Genomic DNA, 26,094 nt, shown 5'->3' on the forward strand with positions numbered 1-26,094 from the left:
TGTTATGCCCACTTAAGAGATGAAGAAACGGAGGCACAGAGAGGTTAGGCTACGTGCCTAGAGGCACACAGCGACTGCAGTTCCTCTGGGATGTTTCAGGAAGGGCCTTGCAGGAAAGACCCCTGAACCACCCTACCGACAAGGGCTGACTGACCATCCAGCCACCTGTTGTTGGAGGGGCTCTTGCTCTGAGGCCCTGATCCACCTCAGATCATAAGAGGCAGGCAGTTCTGAGGCCCCTTGTCATCTGGGGACTCAGCGTCTCAGTTGATTATTGGAGACGGGTGTCAGGAGGGTGCAGGGGCTGCAGCTGGAAGGGGTGGGTTGAGTGTGTGGTGGGTACAGGCTGAGCGGGCAGCAGGGAGGTCTAAGACAGGGTGGGCAACTGTGTCCTGCCTTGGCCCGGGGGTGCCTCCGCTCTCTGGCTAAGCCCCCAGACTCATTTGTGACTTGGTCTGTCTGGCCCACACCGCAGCACTGGAAAGAAGGCCTGCCTGCCTGCCTGCAGAACCCGAGGACCCACCCGGCGGGACTGGCCTCTTACCATGTCCAGGGCCACCTTCATGGCCTCCTGCAGCCCAAAGAGCTTCCCGGCCACCAGGTAGACCCCGCCTGTCCACACAGCGCAGGCCTCATGCACCCAGTGCTCCTGGGTGTCCCCACCAGGCTCAGCCGGCGGCTCCTTGCTGCACTCATGCTTGCGGCTCTTGTCGGCTGGGGCTGCCTCCTCACTGCCATCCCCCCGACCGTCACAGCAGTAGCAACTCTGCAGCCGCCGGGACAGGCCCCGGGCACTGGTGCGCAGAGAGCCCTGCTTGGCCGGATCGGCTGGGCCATCAGGCCTGGGGGGCTTCCCGGTGGTGGTGGTGGCAGCAGAAGATGCGGCAGCTGGGCACTCAAGGCCTTTGAGTGTCCTCTCAAGAGGCAGCGAGGCCTCCTCACAGGTACCCTCTAGCCGCACCTTCTCCTTGAGTTTTGGCTTCTTTTTGGGGAGGCAGTGTTCAGGGTAGTAGGGCCCACAGAGGTCCCCGAGGTCCTTGAAGTTGGCCGGGTTTTGGCAGAGGCAGCAAACAAGGCAAGAGGTACTCAGGGCCTTGGAAACCACGGGCCCCAGGTGCATGGTGGAGGAGAGGGGCAGGGAGGGCCGAGGCGGTGGGATGGAGCCTCCAGGGAGCGTGGCTAGGGAGGCCCCGGCCGCGTCCAAGGAGCAGGAGGAGGAGGAGGAGGAGGAGGAAGGCTTCCTCTGGGGCTGGGGCTCCTCTCCCGGGGAGTTGACAACAGTGCACATGGTGGTGAACGCACCCTGCTTCTCTACCCGCACGAAGGGCGAGAAGGCGGGGGTGCGGCTGTCTGCCCGCAGCCGCTTGCAGGAGGAAATGTACTTGAGGCGGATTTCAGGCTCGGCGGGATCCAGGGGCAGCACCTGCTGCTGCCGCCGCCGCTTAGCACGCCCCTTACAGGGTGAGGAGGTGGTGCTCTTGGCCCGGCCCCGCGTGAGGCGCTTCCGCTTGGAATAGCTGCTGTAGTTGGCATGGCCCGGCTGCTTCTGTGCCCTTGTCTGGGGCTGGCAGGGCCGGCCCTCTGGGGGCTGGGCGGCCAGGCCCAGCTCCTCCGTCTTTGGCTTCTTGCCTCCTACGCCAGAGCTGTCCTCACTGCCCCCCTGCGTGCCATTGGCCCTGTCTCGGGGAGTCAGCAGCAGAGCTGGGCCGAGGTGGGGCCTTTTCTCCAGGGAGCCTTTGGGGAGTCCAAGGGCCCCAGTTCTACCTTTCCGGCTTCTCTTCTTAGGCGCCAGGGCAGTGCCCCCGGGCAGCAGGGCCTCTGGGGACGTGAAGGCCTCCGTTTTGAAACCATCGGTCAAGGACAGTTTCTTACTGTTCACAAGTTTGCCTTTTAAGGATCTATTGGTCGGATTTCTGCACAACGGCTCGGCCCCCAGAGCTGCCGGGAACTTCTGCCCAGGGCTCACATTTAAGAGACCTTCCTCTGCCCCCAGAAGGCTGCCCCCAGCGCTCTTGAGCCCACGTTCTTTCTCGGGGAGGGATGGGCTCACAGGATTCCCAGGAGGGGCCCCTGGTGCTCTGCACGCAAACTTCTTCAGGCTGGGCGAGGTGATCTTCTGCACAATGGCCTCTAGCTTCAAGCCCCGGCCTTTTCGGGGTGGCAGCACCTTGGTCTTCATGGCCCCCTGGAAGGACGCCCGTGAGGCCAGCTTCAGGCCAGTGTCCGGGGTTTCCAGGGGCGGTGGCTTCGCCGTGGGCTCACCATTGCCCTTGGTGGGTTTCGCCTTCTTGGGAGACGTCATCCTCTTGAAGAGGGTGGGGGAGCCCTCGGCCCCCTCCTCCTTCACGTCTCCCCCGAGGCCGCCACTGCGTAAGACCAGGTTGCGCTTCTTAGTGGGGACGGGAGCCATGAAGGCTGACTTCCTTTTGAGGGCGTGGAGGGGTCGATCTGAGAGCTTGCCGCTGGCACCAGGCTTGGGGACCCTCGCCCGCTGGCCCACCCTCCCCTCCTTCTGGGGGCTGCCAGCAACTTTGAACGTGGTGGGCAGGTGGTTGTTGGCAAGGAGCTTCTTGGCGGCACGGCAGTTTGGCAGTCGGCTCTCCGAGGGCCGCCTGCGCTTGGAGTGGAAGGCTTCCTGGGCCCTGCTGCGGGACCGGAGGATCATGGACCGCTGGTCTTTGCCTGGTGCGTCCAGCGAGTCCGTCTCCTTGGTCTTGGAGCCCATGGGGCTGCTGTCAGAGGCCACGGGCAAGGCGGCCGGGTTGCTGGGGCTGGAAGCGGCCTTTGGGGAGGGCTTCCCCACCCGCTTGCCTGACTTGAAGGCGGCTCGCTGCTTGCCCCCCAGCTTGTCTGGGGGGGCAGGGGTGGTGGGTAGGCCTGGGGGTCCGGGTGTGCGGGGCTCGCTCAAGGCCGTGAAGGAGCGGGTACACATCCTGGGAAGTCCTTCTGAGATCCCCCGGCCTGGGGCCCCCGCCCCCTCCATCTGTCCCTGGGGGGGCCCTGTGCACGATTCGGGGAGCAGCAGGTCTTTGGGCAGCGCCGGTGCCCTGCACGGGGAGTCCTCGGCCTCAGGCAGCCCCCGGTGCACCCGCCGGCTCCTCAAGCTTTTGCCGCGAGGCACAGGCTCTTTCTTGGCAAGGGGGGCCTCGGGCACAGCAGGCTTGTTCGGCTTCTGTGCCAGGGAGGCCTCCGGGGTCACGGCGGCGGAATCCCCTGGGGCCAGCACCCCCTCGGGCCCCTCTTCCTCTGGCTTCATATGGGACAGGGAGGACTCGAACCAGCTCTGGACCTTGGACTCGGCGCCCACGGTAGGGCCCAGCAAGATGACTGAGTCCCCAGAGAGGGGGCACGGGGAGCCCCAGCCGGCCTTGGGGTCCAGCACTTCCTCCACCTCCTCCTTGCCGCACAGCAGCGGGGCCTTGGGCGACAGCGCATCCTGCAGGCCAGGCCTCTGCTCGGGGCTGCCCAGGAGCTCGCACAGGGACGAGTACTCCTCGGCCTCCAGGTCCTCCTTCCGGCCCGGCGCCGGCAGCAGTGGGAGGTCCCCAAAGTCGGCAGCCGAGCAGCAGTGCCGGCTGTCGTCCAGCCAGCGGTCGGCCTTGCTCACCTCGGGGCACTGCAGCAGCCCGCCGGCCTCCTCCTTCACCCCACCCGCTGTCTCCTGCTGGGAGTCCCGGGGCACTGCAGCCTTCTCCCCAGGGGGCACCTCCTCCTGGAAGCCCAGGCAGGCTGAAGCCTCCCGGGTGCCGTCCTGGCTGGCACTGTCAGTGGCCTTTCCGCCCTGCTCCAGACCCTTGGTGAGCTCACCGGGATGCAGCCCCCACCGAGGACAGGCATCCCCCAGGTTCTCCTCGGGCCAGGCAAAGGGGTGGGCACCATCCGCCGAGCCAGCAGAGGTTGTGTCTGGGAAGCAGTCAAAAGCCACGGTGGGGTCTGAGGCCGCGGCCCCCAGGGTGGGCTTGGCGCCGAAGGAGAGGGGACCAGCTGTCTTCTTGGGGTCAGGGGTGGTGAAGCCCACAGAGGGGTCTTCAAACAGCCCCGGACTGAAGTCCTTGGCACTGCTGCCCTTGTCCAGCTGCAGGGCCTCGGGCAGGGCCTCCGGCTCCCCTGGCCGTGGCCACGCACCCTTGGCCACAGGGTCCAGGCAGGCGCTGTGGTTCTCCAGAGAGAAGGGCGGCTTGCCGGTGTCTTTGGCCAGGCCCGGTGCCTCAGCCCAGGCCTTGTCGGCCTTCTCACTGATGGCCTCCTGCAGCCCCAGGATCTCGGAGGCCAAGTCTTCCTGTGCCAGGGCGCTGAGCAGCAGCCGCGGGCAGTCTCGCTCGCCAGCTACAAGCTTGGAGAAGCTGTCGAGAGGCAGGCTGCTGTGCAGGCTCTGGAAGGAGTCGTCGGACTTGGTGGACATGTCGTCCGGTGAGGTCACGGAACAGGTGGACACGGACTCGGGCTTGGCCTTGGAGCCGCCGTGGACCCTGGCAGGGCTGCCGCGGGCCTGGCTGCAGTAGAGGAAGCTGCGCTCCAGCGGGTCCTCAGAGCCGCTCAGGTAGTCGGCCTCAGGCGGCTCAGCGTGTGTGGACTGTGGCGTGCTGCTCAGCGGCTCTGATAGCGGTGTGCCCGCTGGCTCGGCCGAGTAGCCGCTGCCCTCGGGGCTGCAGTGCTGGCTTTTGTGTTGCTCCGGCGTCCGGGCCACCAGGCTCTTGAGGCCCTTCTTCTGAGGCCCGGCAGCCTTGGACAGCAGCAGCTGCTGCACGGTGTTGGAGATGTTCTCCACCTGGGAGGTCAGGGCCGTGAGGCTATGCAGGCTGAGGTCCGACAGCAGGCTCTCGGGAAGCTTGTCCTTCTGCAGGGCCTTGCAGTTGGCGGCCTGGGTGTCCACAGAGCTGGCAGCATCCGTCGGGGAGGGGTTGAGCAGGGGCATGAAGTGGCTGTGGTCAGTGAGGCCAGCGGGGAAGGCCCCAGGGCCGAGTGGCTGCTGGTTGTAGGGAAAGTTCTCCAGGTTGGGCATCAGTGGAGACGGGGTGGAGCTGTAGGAGGGTGAGCGGCCCACGGAGCGGGCGGGCGAGTGGCCGGAGCTGGGGCTGAAGGTCTGGTAGTACTGCTCTGGGGTCCTGACAGTCGCGTCCGGCTGACAGTAGCCTGGGCCTTGCTGCCCATAGTGTTGGTACTTTGCGAGGTTTTGGTAGTGCAGGCTTTCCTGGGCATGGTGACGGCTCTGGAGGGCCTGCTGCTGCTGCTGCTTCTGTGGGTCATAGCTGAGGCGGCTGGACTGGTAGGCATGAAGGTTTGGGACCCGCTGGCCAGGGGCCAGGCTGGCGCTGGCGGTCAGCGGCCTGTCGTGGGGCTGGGCGGAGGGGGCTGTGCAGCTCTTGTAGGAGTGGGCCCCCTGCCCACCGGCCTGGCCACTGGAGGAGTAGGTAGAGGAGGTGGGGAAGGACTGGGACTGCTGGGGGAAGTGGCTGCCCTGGGAGAAGGGCAGGGGGGAGGCAAGGTCACTCTGGGGTTTCTGCCTCTGGAGCTTGGGGTATGCCAGGGATGGTGGGGGCTGCGGCAGCTGCTGCTGGACGTGGAGGGCATGAGTCCGGAAGGGCAGCTGGGCACCCTGCTCTGGGTACTGCCGGCTGGGGGGCACCACCGTCTTTTTCATCAGGTTCTCGTCATATTTGCCCACCCCGCCTGGCAGGGGCTGCGGCTGAGGGGGTGGTGGCTGGGGGCCCCCCCAGGCCTGCAGGCCCTCCTCGCCCGAGTAGCGGCCCGGGTAGGGGCTGCCGTCCTGGACAGTGTAGCCCGCGAAGGCCGGCCTCCCCGGCGGGGCCTGCGGCGAGGACAGGCCTTTGCCGGCGCGCGCGGTGGCGGGCGTGCCCCCGCCGCCCTCGTAACCGGGGAAGGGCTGCGGGCCGTAGTAGTCCTTGGTCAGCAGACGCTGTCGGTCGCAGCTCAGCCCGGCCTGGCTTGGCTGCCTGTAGTTCTCCAGGCGCGACGTCTCCTGTGAGGTCTGCTGGTAGGTCTGCTGTTTGCCATGGAAACCACACCTTTCTCGAAAAGACTGCATGACTTGGGCTGGTTATCTGTGAAAAGAGAAAGGGCAAGAGGGAGGGCGGGGAGAGGAGGGCAGAGCGGGCGGGGTTCAGATGGGCCATTTCCTTCCCTTGGAAAGCCAGCCCCTCCCGCCCCGCCCTCTCCTGCAGCCGCCCCACCAGCTGTGCACATATTGACAACTTGTGTGTCAGGGCCGTGTGCTCTGTAATTCCCGCTCTGACGGGGACAGGGAGGTGCAGCCCGGCCGCCCAGCGCCAGCCACTGGGGAGCTGCCCCCTCCTGCCACCAGTTCCCCTCCTCCTCCCCGCCGGCTCAGAATCAGCCATTCCCGCTCCCCCATCCCCTGGGGCTGCTGGATCCGGTAATCTAGCCCCAGCGCAGCAGTGTTCAGGCGTGACCCAGCTCGTGAGTGTGTGTATGTGTGTGCGTGGCACGGGGGATGGCCTGCCCTGCCCCAGAAACCACTCACTGAGGCCTGGAGTCTATGCACATGAGCATGCACGCATGCACGCACGCACACACGCACGCACACACACACACATACCCCTTCTCCATCACTGCACACACACAAACAGCTTCTTCTTCACTGCACACACACACACACACCCCTTGTCTATTACACACACACACACACATCCCCCTTCATCAGTGCACACACACACCCCTTCATCAGTGCACACACACACCCCTTCATCAGTGCACACACACACCCCTTCATCAGTGCGCATACACACTCCCCTTGTCTATTACACACACTCCCCTTGTCTATCATCACACACACACACCACCTCCACCGCTGCACACACACACACCTTCATCACTGCATACACACACTCCCCTTGTCTGTTACACACACACAAACACCCCTTCATCACTGCACGTACACACTCCCCTTGTCTATCATCACACACACACCTTCTTCATCACTGCACATACACACTCTTGTCTATCATTACACACACACCTTCATAACTGCACACACACACTCCCCTTGTCTATTACACACACACACCTCTTCTCCATCAATGCACACACCTTTGTACACACACACACACACACACCAATGCACACACAATCCCCTTGTCTATCATCACACACACCTTTTCCATCATTGCATACACACATTCACCCCTTCATCACTGCACACACACACTCCCCTTATCTATCATTACACACACACACACACACACTCTCTCTCTCTGTCTCTCCCCCCTTCTCTGTCACTGCTATGCCCTCTGGAAGCTGTCTGTTCCTTCTGGCAGGCGCTGATGAGGGGCCACTGAGCCACTGTGGGCATAAGCTGTCCCTACCCGGAGCGTGGGCAGTGGCCCTGCCTCCTGTGTTGGTGTCACAGGCACGTAAACAGGCCGCGCGGCCCTGACGAGGCAGCGATGGGGCAGAGCTGCAGTCCCTCTGCCTGAGGCGCCTGGGCCTCCAGGTCAGCCCCGCCCGCCTGCACCGGGTCAGAGCCAGGCCGAGAGCCCATCTGTTTATGATTTTCAGGGCTGGGCACGCAAGGAGTCCAGCCTGCACCAAAGCAAGATCCTGGGTCAGGAAATGACCCCAGGGTGGGGGTGGGGCTTGGGGGGGCCCTTCAGGGCAGAACCATGGGGTCACATAACAGGCCGGCTGTAGCATCCAGGCTAGCGCCCCCCCCAGACCCTTCAAGGAGGGAAGAAGAAGCAAGGACACCCCTGGCTCACGGGGAGACACACAGAGGGCTGGTGGCAGCCTGCATCCCGGCCGTTGGGTTTACCCACACCTCGCTCACCTGCAGGGCCCAGGCCCCCAGAAGGGCACAGGGGACTTTTCAGGTCCCATTCCAAACCCAAGAGGAAGGGGTGGCCTGGCGTGTGCTCCGAGCCTCCAGGGCTGTGTGAGGCACAGAAAATAAGGGGCACAGAGAAGGGTGCCGACACGCAGATGTGAAAGGGAAGAAGCATTCCCCCGGGGGTCTCGGTCACCCCTTCTTCATCCAGCTCCCACCTCCTCATGCAGTTGTGGGGGTCGGGGGAAGCTGACCTGGGAGGGGCCCAAGTTGAGCAGGTCCAGCCTAGGGCAGCTGGATGGCCCCAAGGAGCCCCATTATTCCAGCCCAGGCCCCTCCCTGCCTTGGTGGTTGGCTGGTTCAGCCCCAGGGCCCCAAGCCCACCACAGGGCCCCAAGCCCACCGCAGGGCCCCACAGCCCACTCCAGGGCCAGCCCCATGGCCATGGCCTCTCCCTGGCTCATCACAGGCGCCCTGATGTGGAGGCCCCCCTCTGACCCACTTCAGTCCATCCCGCGGCTTGGATCAAACACGACAGGAGTGCCTGCTGTGACCCAGAGCTGGAGGCAGTGCTGGTTCTAACGGGTGGCTCCTGCAGGTGGGCAGCCCCGGGGCCCCCACACCGGGCTCCCAGGTGGGCGCCCCCTGCCGCCCTCAGGCAGCACTCGCGGGCGGCCCCCACTGCCCAGGCTGTCAGAGGCAGTTGGAGGCACCTCTGCTCAGGGTGTCCCCCGCAGGCAGGCAGGGTCGGCTGGGCCCCTGGGCCCTGCCCTGCCCTCCCCGGCCACGTTACAAGCCCGGAACTTGCACACCCAGGCTGGCCTGGGAGGCTTCGCCTCGTCTCTCTGCACAAATTACATCCCGGCTTTTATTAGTCCCAGATCGCGCTCATTTCCCGCTGAGTGTCTTGTGGATATCATTAACATTTCTACAGCTTTTTTTAATACACTTTTTTCACATTCCCCCAAAATGCATTACCAGAAACATTATTTAAAAAGAGTGTGCTCTGACCAGCGCCCCCTCCCTGTTTAATCAGTCCAACTGCCGCATCTTTTAATGTCGCCAAGCCGTGTTACAGCGGGTTTTCCGATACACAGGAGCAGCTGGACGTGGTGAGAGCATCTATCTCGAAGAAAAGACAGTTCAATTAAAATACGAGAAGCCCTGCGCCTGATGAAGGCAGCAGAACGCTCACCCCAGCGCCGCCCCCCAGCCTGGCGGGGGCGGGCCCGGACCCCCCCAACCCGTGCAGGAACAAAGGCCCCGTCCCACCAGCACCACCGGGACAAAGTGGGGCTCGGCCTCTTTAAGAGCCGCCTTGGGCTGCCACAGGCTCTGTTGTTATTAATTATTGTGATTATGATTACTTTTCAAGAGGACCATCAAAGGACAGAAGGGAAAGAGGCAGGCAGAGAGCTGGGGTGGGCAGCATCGGGAGGTAGATGGTGACCTCCGAACCTGGGAGGGAAGGAGGGGGCAGGAGGGCACCAGCTGGGGGTCAGGGGTGTGCCCAACACTCCTTCACTCCCGGTCCAGCCTGGCCTCCCTATCTCTGCTTCCCCTCCCCCTTCTCCCAGACACTAGGTTAAGGCACATCTCTGAAATTCTAACCAAATGGGAAGCAAAGGAAGAGGGAAAAGGAGGGAGGGAGAAAGTCAGTCCTGAGCTCCAGATCACCTCCCATGGTGACTCCTGCAAGCTGGCCTGCCCACCCCGTGCCCCAAGGCTTCTCTACCTCAGTGACGGGTATCCCTGCCCTGCAAGGAGATGTGATGAGCCCCAGAGCCCACCCCAGGCACAAGACCAGCAGCCCCCAAAGGTGTTTGGTAGCAGGTGAGCCAGGGCTCAGCCCTTCTTTCTGGCAAAGAGCAGAAGTCTCTGGTCCCCCTGCAGGCACTGTGGGGCCCATGGGGGCAGGGGCAGCCTTGGCCATAGGGCCTGCTCCTGCCTCCTGCCCTGTTACAGAGAATGGGAGGCTCAGAAAAGCCAGGACCTGCCTGTGAGCCACCCATAGGAAGTTCTTCCAGATGGACGCTGCAGCAGTGTGGACTGAGAATTCCCACTTCAGAGGAAGGCCCCTGGAGCATGACAAGGAAAGGGGGTTCCAATGTCCCCTCGGCAACCTCTGAGGCCCCAGAAGCGGGCTCGGGCCCACCCCACCGTAGGGAGTCCACTCCTGGCTGCCTGTTGTGCGCTGAGCAGCCTCAGAGAGAACTCACTGGGTCCACGGCCTCTTCAGCCCCCAGGGTCAGGTTTCAGGTCAGGGAAATGGGCCTGACAGCATAGGCAGGAGCTTACTGCAGCTCCACTGGGGCTGGGGAGGGAGGGAGGGGGCGAGAAAGGAGCTTCTGTACCCTAGCTGGCTCTGGGGGTACAGGCGCATCCCACCTGCTAACCCAGGGTGGTTTTGTGACCTCGTTTTCTGACTTGTAGCTGCAGGGGAAAAGCTTTAAAACCCAACCCCCCTCAAGACTGGGGAACCAGGAGGCTGGGGTGTCCCGAGAGGATCAGAGCTGGTGAGACCACCTGGGCCTCCCTCTGAGTTGTAGGTGATGAAGACTGTGAACAGGACACCTTGATTAAAACCATCAGTCGCTAGTCAAATTTACGGCTATTCTGTGGGGTCTATTTTGAGTCCCAAGGGCTTGGCTTGAATGGAGGGGGAATGAGTTTCCAAGGAGGCCCCAAGACAAGACAGCCCAGTGCCCTCAGGCCTCTGGGACAGGGAGGGCCTAGGGGTCAGTCGCTGGGGGAGGTCTGCCTGGGGCAGAGGGGCCCATCCAGGGGCAAAAGGAATTACAGAGAACAAGGCAGCCCCCCGCCCCGTGTGTGGGCAACACCCCCATAAATGCTGTGTGGCCCTCACTCACCGGCACCCAAGGGAGAGCCCCTCAGGTCCGACATGCCACTCTATAGGCCCGAAAGAGGCAGGCAGACAGCCAGGCCCCTTTGCTGAGGCTGGGGTCCCAGGAGACGGGGATCTTTGAAGGATGTTGGAATGGGGGGGTGGGGTTTCTGGACTCTGTAGATGTTTGGAATGCGCTTCCTAAAGCCCACCAAGCTGCCTCCTCCAAGGACTCCCTGGCAGAACAGCCAAGACCTACTAAGCCACCAGACCAGAGCCCCCGCCTTGGGGTTCACCCACCAGGACATGTGGTGCCCCATCCGAGCACTCCACTATCCTGGGCACTTCGGGGCACTGCCTGTGGGCTTGCTGCTCTGTTAGTTCCCTAAGGCACCCCTCCTAGGAAGGGAGCCATGACCCCACTTTCAGGAGTAACCTAACCTAATGAATTCCCACAGCACAGCCCACAGGCAGCAAAGCTAAGCTCTCAGCTCTGTTCCCTGACTTCTAAAGCCATGCCTGCTGCCCCCGCCCCCAGTGCAGCTTCTGGGATGTGAGGGCCAGTAGGTCCAGAGACCTGGGTCAGCTGGGCTGGAGGGGCCCATGGTCCAGGGGGTGAGAGGCAGATGGCCAGCCAGCCCCCTCCCCACCGTGAGGTGTGGTGCAGCAGGAAGGAGTCAGCGCCACTGTGCTGCTGGCCTCCTGGAGCCCTCCGGGGGGAGGAGGCAGTTGGCGAGGGGGGCTCCATGCCCATCAGTCTCCTGTAGATAGTAGCTGCTTTTGCATCATTTTATCCACCATTCAACAAAAAGCAACCCCCTTTCCCCAACTCTGTCAAAATGAGGGAAAAAAAACAGGGGGCAGTGCTGGGATGCGGACAGCCAAGAGGGCCAGGGTCAGTCACCCATGCACTCAAGTACAAGGGGCTAGTCCAGAGGCTGGTGTCGGGGGCTCCCCAGCTGCCCCGTGCCCTGGTCTTACAGGTGGCTACACGCTACAGACGCCAGAGAGTCCGTCTGTCCGCTGGCTTTCAGGGGAGCCAAAGAAGGCAAGGAGAGAGCCTCCCCTCTCACCCTGTGTGCCCTACCCACTGTGACCTCCTGAGGAAGAGCAAGTACCAAAGGACTGAACTGGCAGTCAGTCCAGCATCTCCCCAGGCCTCGGGGCCTTTGCACGGCCTTTCCTCTGCCGGGAAGACCATGCTCAGGGATCTCCATGGCTCCTCTGGCTCCTGGGCTGCAAGCCTTTGCTCATGTGACCTTCTCAGGTGGCTGACCCTCACCACTGTGTTTGAAACCCACGCTCCATCTCCCCTACACCACCCCTACTTCTCTAAGGTAACTAGCCACAGGGCTGGCTGGCTTCACTTTTTTCCTGTCCTCTTTAGAAAGGAGTTCCACAAAAGCAGGGATTTTGCCTGTTTTGTTCGCACCCATATCCCGAGTAAGGGCTTCATGGATGACATTAGTGCTGAAGAACCCACCTGCTAATGAAGGAGACACGAGAGATGTGGGTTCCATCCCTGGTCGGGAAGATCCCCTGCAAAAGGAAATGACAACCCACTCCAGTATCCTTGCCTGGAGAATCCCATGGGCAGAGGAGCCTGGTGGACTACAGCCCACAGGGCTACAGAGAGTCGGACACGACTGAACAATAACTGTTGAATGTATATTGTTTAAAATGTCACATGGGACTTTCCTGCTGGTCCAGTAGTTAAGACTCCACCATTCTACTGCAGGGAGCACAGGGTTGATACCTGGTAGGGGAACTAAGATCTCAGATGCTGCCAGTTAATAAAATCCAATGTCTAATTGTTTAAAAATACATACATACATAAAGTGTCACAGTATGAAAATATCCAGAACAAGGCTGAGTACAGGTACAGAGCACACTTGGGTGGGGATGAGGGGCTTGTGGCTGCACCTCCTCACTCATTTGACAAAGATCTCCTTGGGGGGTGGCAGAAAGCGCACCTGTGAAGGGCGCAGGTGAGAAGGGAGGGAGGCTGCTCCAGCTGCCTGCTGCCTGTGGGATGCAGGACCCAAGGTGCCAGAGCCTCTGAGTGTTTCACAGAAAGACGAATCTCTCATTTTAAAAAACGTTATCTGGGCAGAAGAGTTAAATAGACATTTCTCTGAAGAAGACCTACAGATGGCTGACAGGCGCATGGAAAGAGGCTCATTATTGCTAATTATTAGAAAAATGCAAATCAAAATGACAATGAGGTATAATACCACCTCACACGCGTCAGAATAGCCATCATTTAAGAAGTCTACAAATAACAAATGCTGTAGAGGGTGTGGAGAAAAGGGAACCCTCCTACACTGTCGGTGGGAATGTAAATTGGTGTAGCCACTGTGGAGAATAGTATGGAGACTGCTCAAGAAACTAAAAACAGAATTACCATACGATCCAACAATCCCACTCCTGGGCGTATATCTGGAAAAGATGGAAACTCTAATTTAAAAAGATACATGCACCCCTATCTATGATCATAGCAGCATATTCACAACAGTCAAGACATGGAAGCAACCTAGACGTCCATCGGCAGAGGAATGGATAAAGATGGTGTGGCGCATATACACAATGGAATACTGCTCAGTCATAAAAAGAATGATATCATGCCATCTGCAGCAACATGGGTGGATCTCGAGATCATCATTCTAAGTGTAGAAAGTCAGAAAGATAAATACAACGTATTACTTATATGTGGAATCTAAAATATGACAAAAACGAACATAGCTACGGAACAGAAACAGACTCACAGAGAACAGGCTTGTAGTTGCCAAAAGGTAAGGGTGGAATGGATGGGCAGTTCGGGATCAGCTGATGCAAACTATCACATATAGGATGGATAAACAAAGGTCCTCCTGTAGAACACAGGGAACTGCATTCAATGTCTTGTGATAAACCAGGACGAAAAAGAATCTGAAAAATATATAACTGAATCACTTTGCTGTAAAACAGAAATCAACACATTATAAATCAACTAGACTTCTATAAAATTTAATAAAATGTTATCAACCAAGCAAAAAAGTTCAACACCCCAGAGATCCAAGAGAACCGGGCTTCAGGCTGTATCTGCTCACAAGCTCCCTGGTGTCAGACAAAGGTAGCACTTGGCCTGAGCAATGCCAGGCACCTGGGGGGTGCCTGATGTGAAGAGGTGGGAACAGGAGTGCCCAGAACACTCCCTGGACTCTGGGAGAAGCCCTGAGACCAGCACTATTCACTTAAGCTGTGGAGTGGAGCACTGGGGGCCGGGTGGAGAGCAGTACTGAGCTGCGGGGGGCCCCATGGAACCAGAGCTCTGAGGGCTGCAAAGGCTGGTGGTAGGAGGCCCAAGGCCACAGAGGTGCTTATAACCCTCCTTGGAGCTCCACCCCAGCGCCGATTAGGGAGGCCCTGCTGTCTCCCCCGGCCCCACAACATTGCTGGGTCCCTGCCGGGCTCCCTGGTGGCATCATCACAGTGGTAATTACATAATTAATGGTCTAATGAGCCACTTCACCTGTGTCTGCCTTGCTGGAAAGTAGCCTGAGGAGGGCAAGGGCTTCATCTGTTGCGTCCTAGGCTCTAAGCCTAGAAACTGCTCCAAGTACGTGCCTTTTTCAAAAAATATTTTATTTATTTGACTGTGCCAGGTCTTCGTTGCAACAGGCGGTATCTTTAGTTGCGGCATGCAGGATCCAGCTCCCTGACCAGGGATTGAACCAGGGCCCTCTGCATGGAGAGTGCAGAGTCTTAGCCACTGGACCACCAGGAAGTCCCAGTAGATGCCTATTAAATGCTGCCTGGACAGAGCGGCAAGAGTACGTTACCTAACCCTCATCACAGCCCTAACAGAGGATGACAGGCCTGGAGGCCAGGACGTGTGTGCAGCAGCCAACCAGGAAGGGACAACAGAACTTCTGCTCTGCCCTCCACAGCCCCTGGGTCACAGCCCTCAGTGCCCGCACCCACTCGCTCACCAAGCCCGTCTCTTACGCTGCGCAGGGGCAGAGCTGGGTGCTGAGGATCCAGAGGAAAAAGCAGTGACTTCTGCCCTCCTGAGGCAATCAGACAGGCAGCTGACTGTGGGGGTGTGACACCCACAAGGGGCTCTGGGGGTGGGGAAAGGAGGCGGTCAGGGCCAACTGGAAGGAGGGGGCCCACTGATGGGAGGCAGGACTGACCAGGTGGGTGGTCCCAGTTACCACCCCTCCCAGATGGGGAGTCAGATGCCCACTGTCCACCTGATACCACCTCCCCTGCCCCCTAGCAGTCCTGCACAGTCATCCGCCATTTGTAACTGCTGCCTGCTCACTGCTCCCAGGGAAGGGCCACTCTCTCCACTCTGTGGGGCCCACTGGTCTATAAAGCTGGAGAGGGGTCTCCTGGCTTGTTTCTGACCAGGGTGCCAGCGTCCCCCTCCACCACACCGCCAGCTGCTGTGAGCAGTGAGCCACCAGAAGCCTTCCAGGTCAAGCCACCTCCTCATTTTGCAGAGGGTTAGTGGAAGCCCAGACAGGGGCTGTGACTTGTCCAAGAGGTCCCGCAGGGCTGAGAGACCTCTACAGATCTGTGCTCCAGAATGCCCAGCCACCAGAAAACCAACTTGGAGCTAGAGGCCAGAAGTGGGGGTCCAGACCCTTCTTTTGGACATCCAGCATCCCAGGAGTCCGAGAACGCCCCCTCCTTTCCCCGGCCTGGGCAGGAACCTCCCCTCCCTTCCTTGCCTGACACCCCCGTTCCACTGCATCCTGACAGCCCCTCCCGGCGCGGTTCCACCTGGGGAAGCCGGGAAGTGGTGCCCCTCCCTCCCCCAGCCCCAAGGGAGGAAGCCGCCTGTCAGGCCGCCGCGGCGTGTCAAATCCTCTTGCTGCCTAATTGTGAGACGGCGGCGTTTAAAGAAACGCTTTTCTGGCCGTCTGCCACACCGCAAACTGCTTGGTATAATTTTATTATTAAGGAGAGAGAAAAAGAGGGAGGGGGTGGAGAGAGAGAGAGAGAAAGGGAGCGAGAGAAGGAAATTGCTTAGTCCGAGTCAGCTGGTGGAGTATTCTCAACGTGAACGCGGCCCGGCTTTCCAGTTGGCAAGCTGACTTCGTTAATTGCGCATTCAGTCTCTACTTAGGGTAATTGAAACGAAGCGGGGCCCGGGTCTGACAATTAGGGTCTGCGACTAGGCCATTAACCCTTCCGCCCCCGCCCCCGGCTCCCACGCACCCCTGGGGGCGGCGGGCTAGCGCCCCAGCGTCGGCAGGGTTAACGCGGCGCGGGCGCCGGCCGGGCGGGGGATGGGGCGAGGATGGGGGGCGTGCGGGGGCGCTTGCGGCCTCGCCGGCCCCCCCGCAACAGATGTTTCAGGCGTGTAAGACAAAGACAGAGCTCCTGCCGCTGCCGGAGAAAATCCGCAGGACTCCCTCAGGGGCAGGTAAAATTTCACCTTCTATGTGTGTTCCCCCGCCCGCCCCCGCCCGATTTCCCGGCCTCTGCGCCAATCCGGAAAGCGCCACCAAAGACGCCGCGCCGCCGTCTCCGCCGCCCAACCCGCTGACCCCAGCAAGGTCGCGGCGACCTCGGGCTCCGCCAGCCGCGCGCCGGCCCCTCCTGGGGCGCCCCCGGCCGCAGTCCCGCGATCGCAGGCGCCGGGAGCGAGGAAGGGGCGCTTTTCTCGCCACGAGGCGGAGGTGGCGGAGACACCGCGCGCCTCCCTCCGGCCTGCGCTGGGACCCCGGGGGCTGCGCCCCTCCGGCCCCCATCATTCATCTCCCTGATTCCCGCTGTAGCCGCCCTCGGAAGTCAGCCGAGTGAAGCAGCTGTTCCTTGCACACTCCACTTGACCAAAGATGATGATAAATGAGGCCCGGGCTGCGTCGGGAACGCGGCGGCGGCGGCCGCGAGGGGCGTGCAGGGCGGGGCGTACAGCCTGTACCCCCTCCCAGCGCCCCGGGAAGGGCGAGGACGCTAAGGACAGAGGCCGACGGCCGCAATCAAAGGCCCGCACTCCCCTCTCGGCGCTCCGCGCCGCCTCGATGCGGGCGGAGAGAAGCCAGGCAAAGGAGCGCCCCCAACACCGGGGCCTACGCGAAGACCCCCTCCTCGAGGCGGCACGGCCCTCCCTCCGCATCCCGGGCCCGAGTGCCTTGGTCCCCACCGTGCCCTCGCCCGCGCCTCAAACCTATTAACGCTCGTAAATAATGAATAATGGAGCGAAGCTTCCCTCCGCCGCCAGCTGCGCCCGGTCCCGGGAAGGGGGCCCCCGGCCGGGCGCGGGGGCCCGGGCGCACGGTCCCGCACACGTGCAGCCGCGGCACGCAGGCGGGCACCCCGCCCGCCGAGGAGGGGGAATCCCGCTCTGCCCTCCCCAACGCCACCTCCCCTGGAGTCCTCTGGCACCGAACGAGGCGAGAGCGCGCGCGAGCTTCCCAGCCGGAGAGGGTTATTTTTAACCTGCCCCCCTTTCCTTCCCAGCCTCTCGGGTTTGCGCGCCCGTCCGCCTCCCCCCGCCCCCCCCCCAAGCAGCCGAGGACGCAGGCTCCTCACCTCGCTCAGCGCCTCCGGACTCCGAGCGCCTCCCCCGGCCCGCGGCCCCCGCCCCTGCACGGGCATCGCGCGGCTAAATCTCAGCCTGGAAAGGACCGATTAGGAGCCGCGTGCCTTTCTGCGAAATATTGGAACCGGCTGGGCTGGGGGCGGGGATCCCGGCGCGCTCGTCCCCTCGCCTCCCTCCGCGCTCGCTCAGCTCTCCCTCTGCAGACGCGGGGCGGCCAAGTCAGGGCGCCGAGACCCCCTCTGGATTTCGTCCTTCTCTCCTCAACGCCCACCCTTCTTCAATCATCCACGAAGCTGGAGCTTCTAACACGCGGACCCTCCGGCAGCTGCGGCGCCAAGTGGGGCGCTGCCTCCCCCATCTCCAGCCTCCTCCTAAGCCGCTCCAAACACACACACCATTTACACAGCAGCGGCCTTGCACACCGGCGACTTCAAGGCGGACCGCCAGGCCCGGCCTGGGGCGCGGGGGGCGGGGGGGGGGCGCTCCTCCCCCAGCCTGCCCCCTCCTCCAGGCCCCTTCCCCAGCAGGCCCAGCAGCCCCAGCAGCCCAGACCCCCGCCCCCTCCTTCAGAGGCCTGGGGCGCAGGAAGTCCACGTCCACTCCCATTACCCTGCTCGCCAAAAGGCCACCCACCCAAACCCCAGCCTGTCCTTCGCTCCAGAGAGGGGGCAGCTAAGGATAGGGCTGGACCCAGAACCCCCTGGGGGCCTCGGCTGGATCAGTCACTTGACATTTTCCAGACTGCTCAGGCATCGACCCCCTGACCACCTCCCTTCTGAAGCGGGGTAGGGGGGAGCGGGGGGTGCCGAGAGAAACCGGCTGCAGAGCCTCCAGGGGTGGGGGGTAGACTGGAGGTCTGGCCTGCTGGGAAGAGGGAAAAGGGCCTTCCCGCCCGGAGTGCTGGCCCAGTAGCAGCAAAGAACAGGGCATATTTGGGAACTGGGGCCAAATTTCTCTCCCAGGACTAGCTGAATGGAGTGGGCGGGGCGGTGGGGAGCAAACAGGCGCAGCTCCCACCCCAGGGTAGCAGCCTCTGGCCAAAATTACTGCAGAGGTAAGAAGCCTGGCCGGTTGGAGCTGGGGTGGAATACAGATGTGAGAACAGCTGGTCTGCTGACACCCTTGGCCATCTGGGAGGCCCAGCCTGGCCTGGACAGGAGGAGGTTTGAGGACAGAGCAGGGATCCCCTGGGCACACACACAGCCTGGCAGGGCAAAGGGGGGTTGTCACCGGGCTTCTCTCCTCAACCAGCCTGGATACAGAGCCTGGGGCCTCCCCCAGGTCTTGAAAATTCTCAGTAACCCTCAGACCACGGAAGCAGGTGTAACAGCAGGACAGCGTGTCCGTCCCCTCCTAGGGCCTTGGCAGATCATACCGTTGACCCTCAAGCTGCCATCTGGAAGGTGATGTAACCTCTCATTTCACAGATGGGGAAACTGAGCCCTGGAGTTGGGGAAGGGGGTGGGGACAGGGCTCCTAGCTCCTCCCACCCAAGCTTGTAGGAGTCCTCCCTTTCTAGGGCCAAGGATGACAGGGAGGCCCTGGTTCGCTCCTTTGGAAATTTCAGAAAACTGTTTTTCTTGGGAGAAAAAAAGGGCAGGGGCCTGGTGTGGTGAAGAGCTGGAGAGAAATCACACTGTGCACCAACTACCCGCCCAATCTCCTCCTCCCCCCAAGCCCCTCCCAACCCCTTCAGACTCAGCCACCCTGGTGATGAGGGTCTTACTGAGGGTCCCAGGAGGAACCTCATGTGCGGCCCAGATGTGAATGTCACAAGCTCTTCACACGTGTGTGGCTGGTTAGGACAAACCACAACTTCACATAGGGCCTGGCAGTTTTGCGTCGCCCAAACAGGCAGCTCCTATTTTGATATGAGAGGGAGTCTCCATCTCAAGGCTGGATTCTGGGTTGGGGGGACTCTGCCAGATGAACAGCTGGGGCCACCCTGTGCTCCGGGCTCCCCTGCTGCCCCTCTGCTGGGAAGGGAGCTTCCATTTCCGGGCAAGGCTTGGATGGATGCTCTGCTGCCCCCTCTGCCCCCCATTCCTTGCTCTCCCCAAAACCAGGTGGATCCTGGGCAGCCCCCCTAAACACGTCGCCTGGTGACCAGAAGCACTGGCTTTTGGGGAAAGCAAACCACCAGCTCAAACCTAGAGGCAGCCTGGGACCGCTCTCCTCAGGACGGAAAATATTTGCCTTTGGTTTTCGGCTGCTGCTTTGTCCTGGCTGACTTTCCTCTCCTCCATGCAGCCGTGAGACGTGGAGGTGCTGGGGGGCGCAACCGAGGGGAGGGCAGCTGTCTGACTCCAGCGTCCAGCTGTTCTGAACAGCACTCTGTTTCTCTCCCAGGACGGACAGGATACTTTCTGCCCATTCTCTGTGCTTGTAGCTGAAAGCATGTTTCTTTCTCCCCAGGCCCGGCCCTCTCGGGCCTCCCCTCCAACTAAACCAGATCTCCTGGCCCACCCCAGATTCCGGTCACTAGGTGTCTGGGAAGCGCCTCTCTCAGTTGTTCGCAGTGAACTCAGCCCGACCCCAGGAAGCCTGTTCTGGAAAGCTGCGGGAGAATCTTTGCTGGCCAGCTCTGTGCTGACCACAGGGAGAGGGCAGTCTTCTATCGAGACGGGGGCTCCAGAGATGTCAGAGTCACATCGGCCAGTTGTGGGGGCTCGCTGGTGGCTCTGGAATACTGGGAGTTGTCACCTGGCCCAACTTGGTCCCCATCCTGTAAAGACCTGGGCTCTGATGCCACACAGCTCTGCACACCATGCTGGGTGACCTTGGGCCGCTCACTTCACCTCTCTGAGCCTCACGCTCCCCAACTGAAGCCTGCTCGTACCCCGACACGCCGACGCGGGTCCGTGAGACTGGCAGAGATGCCGTGCTTGGTGCCTGGTGGAGGAAGCACAAGCAGCAGCGGTTTCCAGCGCTGCCCATGGGGCGAGAGCCAGACCCTGCACTGCCTCTGCCTCCCAGGGAGCTAAGGGTGAAACAGAGCAGGTCCTCAGGAAGGGGCCGGGGCCGGGGGCTGGGACCCAGGGTTAAGGTCTGTGCTCAGACGTGTCCCGACCCCCATGGCAGATGAGCTGTCCTCCCGGCTGGACTGCTGCTGTTGTGTGTGAGCTGGGTGGAGGGCAGAGTCTGGGTTTCTGTGACTCTTAACGAGCTCCCAGGTGAGGCTGCCTGCTGGCCTGGGGGCTGCAGAGGGCAGCAAGCTCTCAGCCCCCGGAGGAGGCTGGGCTCAGCGAGGGGCTCTGAGTCCTGTCCTGTCCAAGGAGGGCTGCCCAGGACCTGGCGTTAGCCTGTGGCTCCGTGTTCCTGAGCCGTCTGTCTCAGAGCCGGGGTCCTGCAGCTCTGCTCCCCCACCCCCCAAACTCTGCACCCAGCCCTGCTTCCTGGTGGCACTGAAGGGCAGCTCATGCTGCTGAACCCATGGTCACTTCAAGTCTAGGCCTCCTGGGCCTCAGTGGCCCTGTCAGGACAGTGGCAAACTGGGCTAAACTCATCCCCCCTTTCCACTGATGGTTCCAAACCCTCTCCCCTTCCCTGACCCCTTCCGAGGGGCAACAGATCCAGACCCCAGCACTGACCCCAAGAGCTGCAGACCTGGGGTGGGTACAGGGCTCACCCAGACCCATCCTCACCACCTCACGTGCCCGGCGCTGCCCTAGTAAGCACTTTCACAACAAACTTCATCTTCATGCCAGTCCCGCGGGTGGGTCCCATGACCACCCTTGTTTCACAGATGACAGCGCTGAGCCCAGAGACCTGACGCCCGAGGCCACACCCTGGAGGAGGGGCCGGGGGCGGACCTGGGTTCTCTCAGGCTGGCTCGGCCCCTAGGCGTGCCAGACCACGGAGGATTCCTCTGGGGAAACCACTCGTTTTGGCCCCTCCAGTGCTGGTGTGGATGTGATGCCTGTCTCTCCCCGGCCGGCAGCGGGCCCCGGTCAAGTTACGGAGGTGGGGGTAAGCCGGTGCAGTCGCTGAGAGAGCTCTTTGGTGAATAGGAACCAGCTGTGCCTCTGCCCTGGCCCAGCCAGGCCCATAGTGGTCTGCATCGCATGAACTGCAGTATGCAGAAACCAAAGCCCGGAGATCCTATATGTGTCCCCGTGAGGGGCTGAGGAACACACATGTGTGGAGGTCTGTACCATGGATATGGGCTTCGTGTGTGGATGGGGTGCAGCCTCTAGGTTGGTGAGCAAACCACAGTGTAGACAGTGTGCAGAGAGGCCCCACCTGTATAAAAGAGGAGGGGTACTTGATTTTTCATTTTTTACCATGAGCCTGTGATACCCACTTAGGATTTTAAGCTTACACTGTGGATAAATACCTACCCTCCAGGCTGGCTCTGAAGATGGCTGGAGAGTGCACCCCGTGCCGGGCTCCCATCTGGCCCGGCGGTTTTCCAGTTGCCAGGCTACAGCAGGCCGTGGCCATCAGCAGGAGGGACAAGCCCAGCTGCCAAGAGGAGCAGCCTCACTCAGTCCTGCAACAGGCAGCACGGCGATCATGCGTCATCTTACAGATGAGAAAACTGAGGCCTGAACGCCTACAGAGGCCAGGACCTCGCTTCTGGGTGCACCGCCTTGGGGGCAGCTGCCACGGCCAGGGCCCTTGACGAACGGGGCCTGGGGCTCACAGGGACGGCTCCCGGTCTGTGGGACACTGAACTTCTCACTCCATTTCTACCAGCACTCTGCTCCCCTCCAACTGCCAAAACAAAGGCAACACTCGTGATAAGGGCAGAGGCGTCTCTGGCTCCCAGGGGCTGTGAGGGTGCGGCTGACCGTCTGGGAATGCTGGGCTGAGTCCCAGCTGGGCCGCCCGCGCACCCTGGGCCTGGGCCTCAGTACCTCAGCTGTGAGCAGGCGCGGGGGTCAGTCCCTGGAGGGCAGCGTGTCTAGGGACAGTGCCTGGCAGAGCAGGGCCCAATAAGCAAGTTGTTATTTCTAAGAGGAAAACATTTGTATAATTTTTTATAATAGAGGGCAAGTTCAGGAAAATCCTTGACCAGTCCTAGTGCTGGCTGAGGAGGGGGGTCAGGAAGCTGGGAGCTGTCTAGGGTGACAGGAACCAGGCTCTGGCCTCAGGAGCAGCTGGTGCCTGCCTGGGTGGGCGGCCATGCTGTCTCGGCAGGCAGTGGCCAGAGTGAGACCTGGCTGTCTGAGTTCTCAAGCTGGCACTTTGGGTAAAAGAGACTTGGCTGGCTGGCTGGAGGCCTCTGCAGGCCCGGGCCCGTGGAAAGAGGACTCAGAAAGGCCCTTCTGTCCTCCTGGCTCTGGGCTGCTCTTTTCCAGACCAGAGCCTCCTGTGTCTTTGGAAAGAGCATCGAGTACCCAAGGGCTGCTACTGACTCGCCATGTGACCTCGGGTGAGCCCCCGCCCCCACCTCTCTGGGCCTCCATGTCCTCACCCAGGAGACTGGGCCCACCTCACGGGGTTGAGCAAGAGCCAATGAGAACATGGACAGGAAAGTGCTTTGTCATCGTCACCCTCGTAGCTGCTTCTCACACGATGCTTACGTGTGCAGAGCCCTGCTCTAAGAAGCAGTCTACATATTTTAACTCCTCTTACCAATGATGCGACAGAGGCTCAGAGAGATTAGGGCACTTGTCCAGAGTTGCACAGCTTGTGAGGACCAGAAGCACCATGATAGCAAAGTGCTGTGAGGCCTGATTTTATTATAGTTCAAGGATGTGGGTCGGGTCAAGGATAGCCAAGCTGCACACTTCCTGAGGCAGCTTTGGCCAGTCCAGGAGGGCGGGCGGGGCAGAAGGGCCCTAATCACACCTGAGCAGGAACTCAGGCTCAGAGGAGGCTTCCCGGAGGCCTCCCTGGGTCCGCGTGGCAGGAGGCCTTGGGGGCTGTGGTGAGGGTCTAGAAGTGTCAGGCAGGAGCACCGACTCAGCAGCAGGTTCCAAACACTGATGGGGAGAAGCAGGGACAGCCTCGGGGTACCCCAGAGCCCACGCTTCCAACCCACCAGGCGACACCGCCTTCAGCGCATCCACCAGCTCACCCCCAGTGGCTGCAGGGTCAACACCCTGGTGTGACAGATTGCACATCTGAGGCCCAGCAAGGGCAGGGGTTCACACAGCGTGGGGGCTCAGAACTGCTCCCCCCGCCTCCCACCTCTGGCCTCCTTCCTCATGCCTATAGGCCTGCACCAGCCTCGTCCCCGTCCCTGCCCCACTGCAGGGACTGTCTGACACCGAGGGAGTGGTGGTCTCCCTCCGGTCAAGACCTCCTTGGCACTGCTATCTCAGTATGGATGGACGAAGCTTCCAGCACAGCGAGGACAGGCCCCTGGAGACGTGGAAGGGCCTGAGATTCCCATGGGAAAGGGCTGGCTCCAGCAGACGCCCCTGCAAGCCGGCTTTGATGGTGGATAAGCCCCAGCTGGCTCCTCAGGCAAACTTGATCCTAGTGAACTGGACAGGCCCACAGGTCCACACGACACCCCCACAGCCCCAGAGCTCCCAGCAGTTCCCTCCACCTGCAAAGCCAGCGTGAGGAAGGTTTTGTCCTCCAAACACCCTGTATTTAAAGATCACCGTGTGTTCCCTCTCACAGGTGCAAAAGGAAAGCTAATTAGGCCTTTGATGGACGTGAGCAAGCCAGGGGTCATGGGCCTTGTGTTTGCCAAATGACTGAGTGAATGAATGGATGGATGGATGGGTGGGTGGACAGACAGGCAGTGGGTGGAATTGCAACCCCAAGCAATGCCATTGCTCATTAGCCTGAGCGAGATAAGACTTCCTCAAGGCTTTAAAGAACATGGCAGGCAGGGACTTCCTTGGTGGTCCAGTGGTTAGGAATTCACCTGCCAGTGCAGGGGACACGGGTTGTATCCCTCATCCAGGAAGATCCCACATGCCACAACTAAGACCGGGTGCAGTCAAAGAAGAAAAAGAAGAACATGGTGGGCAATTTCCAGGGTGCCAGGGACCCCCTGCAACCACCCCTGTCATGACACCTGAGCCCAGAAATGGAGGGGCACGGGGAGGGTGCTGGACCCCAGCTGCACCTCGCTGTGTGGGTCATCCCGGGGCCTCCAGAGCTCATCGAGAAGCCCCCTTTCCTGGGCCCTATCCCTGCGCTTGGGGCTCCCAGCATCACCCTGACCCATAAGTGTGCCCAGGGTCCCTGGGGACCTCTTGCTGGGGACCCGGAGGGCAGGTGAGGAGGAGGGCTATACATGCCTGCTGAGCCCGCCCAGCAGCTCTGCAGAGCTGGGGACAGCAGAATGCTTGTCATCCACGGGGACACGGGGACAGTTTAAGGTGAAATTTAAGCCCATTAGTGCCTGGCTAATGACATCAGCAGCGATAGTGAGAATGAAGATGGCAGGGTGTGCGAGCACCATAAATTGTGGGGCCGGCGCCCGCCTCTGTCCTTGGGCCTGAGTCCCGCCCCCCACCCCCAGCCCCCGCGCCCCTGCCGGCCCCCCCAACCCCCGCCCCGGCCCAGCCCCCAGGGTCAGCGTGTGGCCGGGGCCTTAGCCAGAGCGTGAGAAAAGCTGGGCTAGGGAGCTGAGCGTGCAGGCAGCATCTCCCTAATCTCCCTCCTTTGATAACTTCTGTCTTTCCGTGCATACGCAAGAACCCAGCTCAGCCGCCGGCATCTCTTCCCGGGCTGAGCCGTCGCCCTGCAGCTAATGCCTGACAGCTCTGTTTATGTCTCCCCATAATTCTCCAGTTTTATGTTTTTTTTTCGGGGCCATTAAGCTCCCAGCCACAAGCTCCTTCCCCTGCCCCCGCCTGCCTTTGTCCTTGAGGCCTGGCCGCCCCACCGCCCTGTGGGAGAAGGGCTGCCCTCCCCCAGCAGGTGGACAGGGGGCCGAGTGCTCACTCTGGACATCCCCATCCCAGTCCCGTGGCTTCTCATCACAGGGCTCGTCCCGCTCGTCCCCAGGGACACAGGACACCAGGGTGCCAGGGAGCCTGATGAGACCCACTCTCCCTCAGACTCTGGCTTCCTTTCCTGGGTGGTCTCTGCTCTTACCCCAGCCTTGGCCACTCCTGAGGGCAAAGCCCCCTGCCTTGACCCCCCTCTGCAGCTCCAGATCCCCAGATTCAGCGCACCCATGTCACCCTAAGGCCACCTCTGTACACACCTCGTCCTCTGCCCCCATCTCCCCATGGTCCATCTCTGAGGAGGCCCCTCAGCGTCCTCAGGGCCCCCCTCCTGTCCCCACAACCACAGCCCAGGTCTGGCCACGGGTCAGACTGGGTTCCCAGATCCCAGCCTCCCCACCACGTGGCCTCTCACAAGCTTGGCCCCAGGCACTCCCTTGCTCTACAGCCTTCACTGGCTCCCCATTACTTAGTCCCTGTCCTCAGCATGCTGCTCCCACTGCCCTGCCTCCTGCACTGAGACCAGGGGAGGCTGCCCCTCGCCAGGCCCCCACTTCCACAGGCCAAACCCAGGGCGGAAGGACTTCCTCAGCAGGAAGCACCTTTCCCTTGCACTCTGGGTGCTCACAATGCCCTCATGTGGCCCCTGTGGGTCATAGAGTCCCTGGTTGCCCCGCATGGACGCCTGGCTCCCTGAGTGCCCAGGGCAGGCAGCTGCCACTCAAGAGCCAGCTTCCCCCACCGCTGTGGGGGCAGTGCCCCAGGGCCCACACAAGGCCAGGTCTCCTGAAAGAGGCCAACTCGGGATGCCAGAAAGCAGAGCCTTCCAGACCCCCTTCTCTTGCCCTCCAGGAGTGACGGAGAGGAAGAGGTGGCTCCCCAGCTCCCTGCCTGATGCCCTGTCTGCCTCCTGAGTTAGAGCCACTCCTCCTCGGCCCTCCACTTTCCTTTCAGCTGAATTGCCTTTGCAACCAGAGGCCTCCTGCCCAACCTGCCCCTTCCCTGCACCTGTGGGCAGCTGAGGCGCCGCCCCTCCCCATGTGGGTGC

General features: G+C 61.4%; 1 protein-coding gene and 1 non-coding gene across 5 annotated transcripts in view; both read right to left on the reverse strand.

Moving 5' to 3' along the window:
* Positions 1-26,094, reverse strand: part of RAI1 (retinoic acid induced 1) — a 103,583-nt gene that overhangs the window by 6,376 nt on the left and 71,113 nt on the right. For 3 of the 4 annotated variants that reach the window (XM_070389628.1, XM_070389629.1, XM_070389631.1), the window contains one exon: positions 545-6,062. In XM_070389628.1, the coding sequence (XP_070245729.1) occupies positions 545-6,046 (5,502 nt within the window). In that variant the 5' untranslated portion in view covers positions 6,047-6,062. Of the gene's footprint in view, positions 1-544; positions 6,063-13,411; positions 13,575-26,094 lie in introns of all 4 variants that reach the window. The other variant, XM_070389630.1, reaches the window with a different exon arrangement.
* On the reverse strand, positions 14,340-14,412 carry TRNAE-CUC (transfer RNA glutamic acid (anticodon CUC)). Its single transcript has one exon. It is a non-coding gene; the product is annotated as a tRNA-Glu (tRNA).

Source organism: Bos mutus, chromosome 19 (assembly GCF_027580195.1).
Source record: "Bos mutus isolate GX-2022 chromosome 19, NWIPB_WYAK_1.1, whole genome shotgun sequence".
In the NCBI taxonomy this organism is placed as follows: Eukaryota; Metazoa; Chordata; class Mammalia; order Artiodactyla; family Bovidae; genus Bos; species Bos mutus.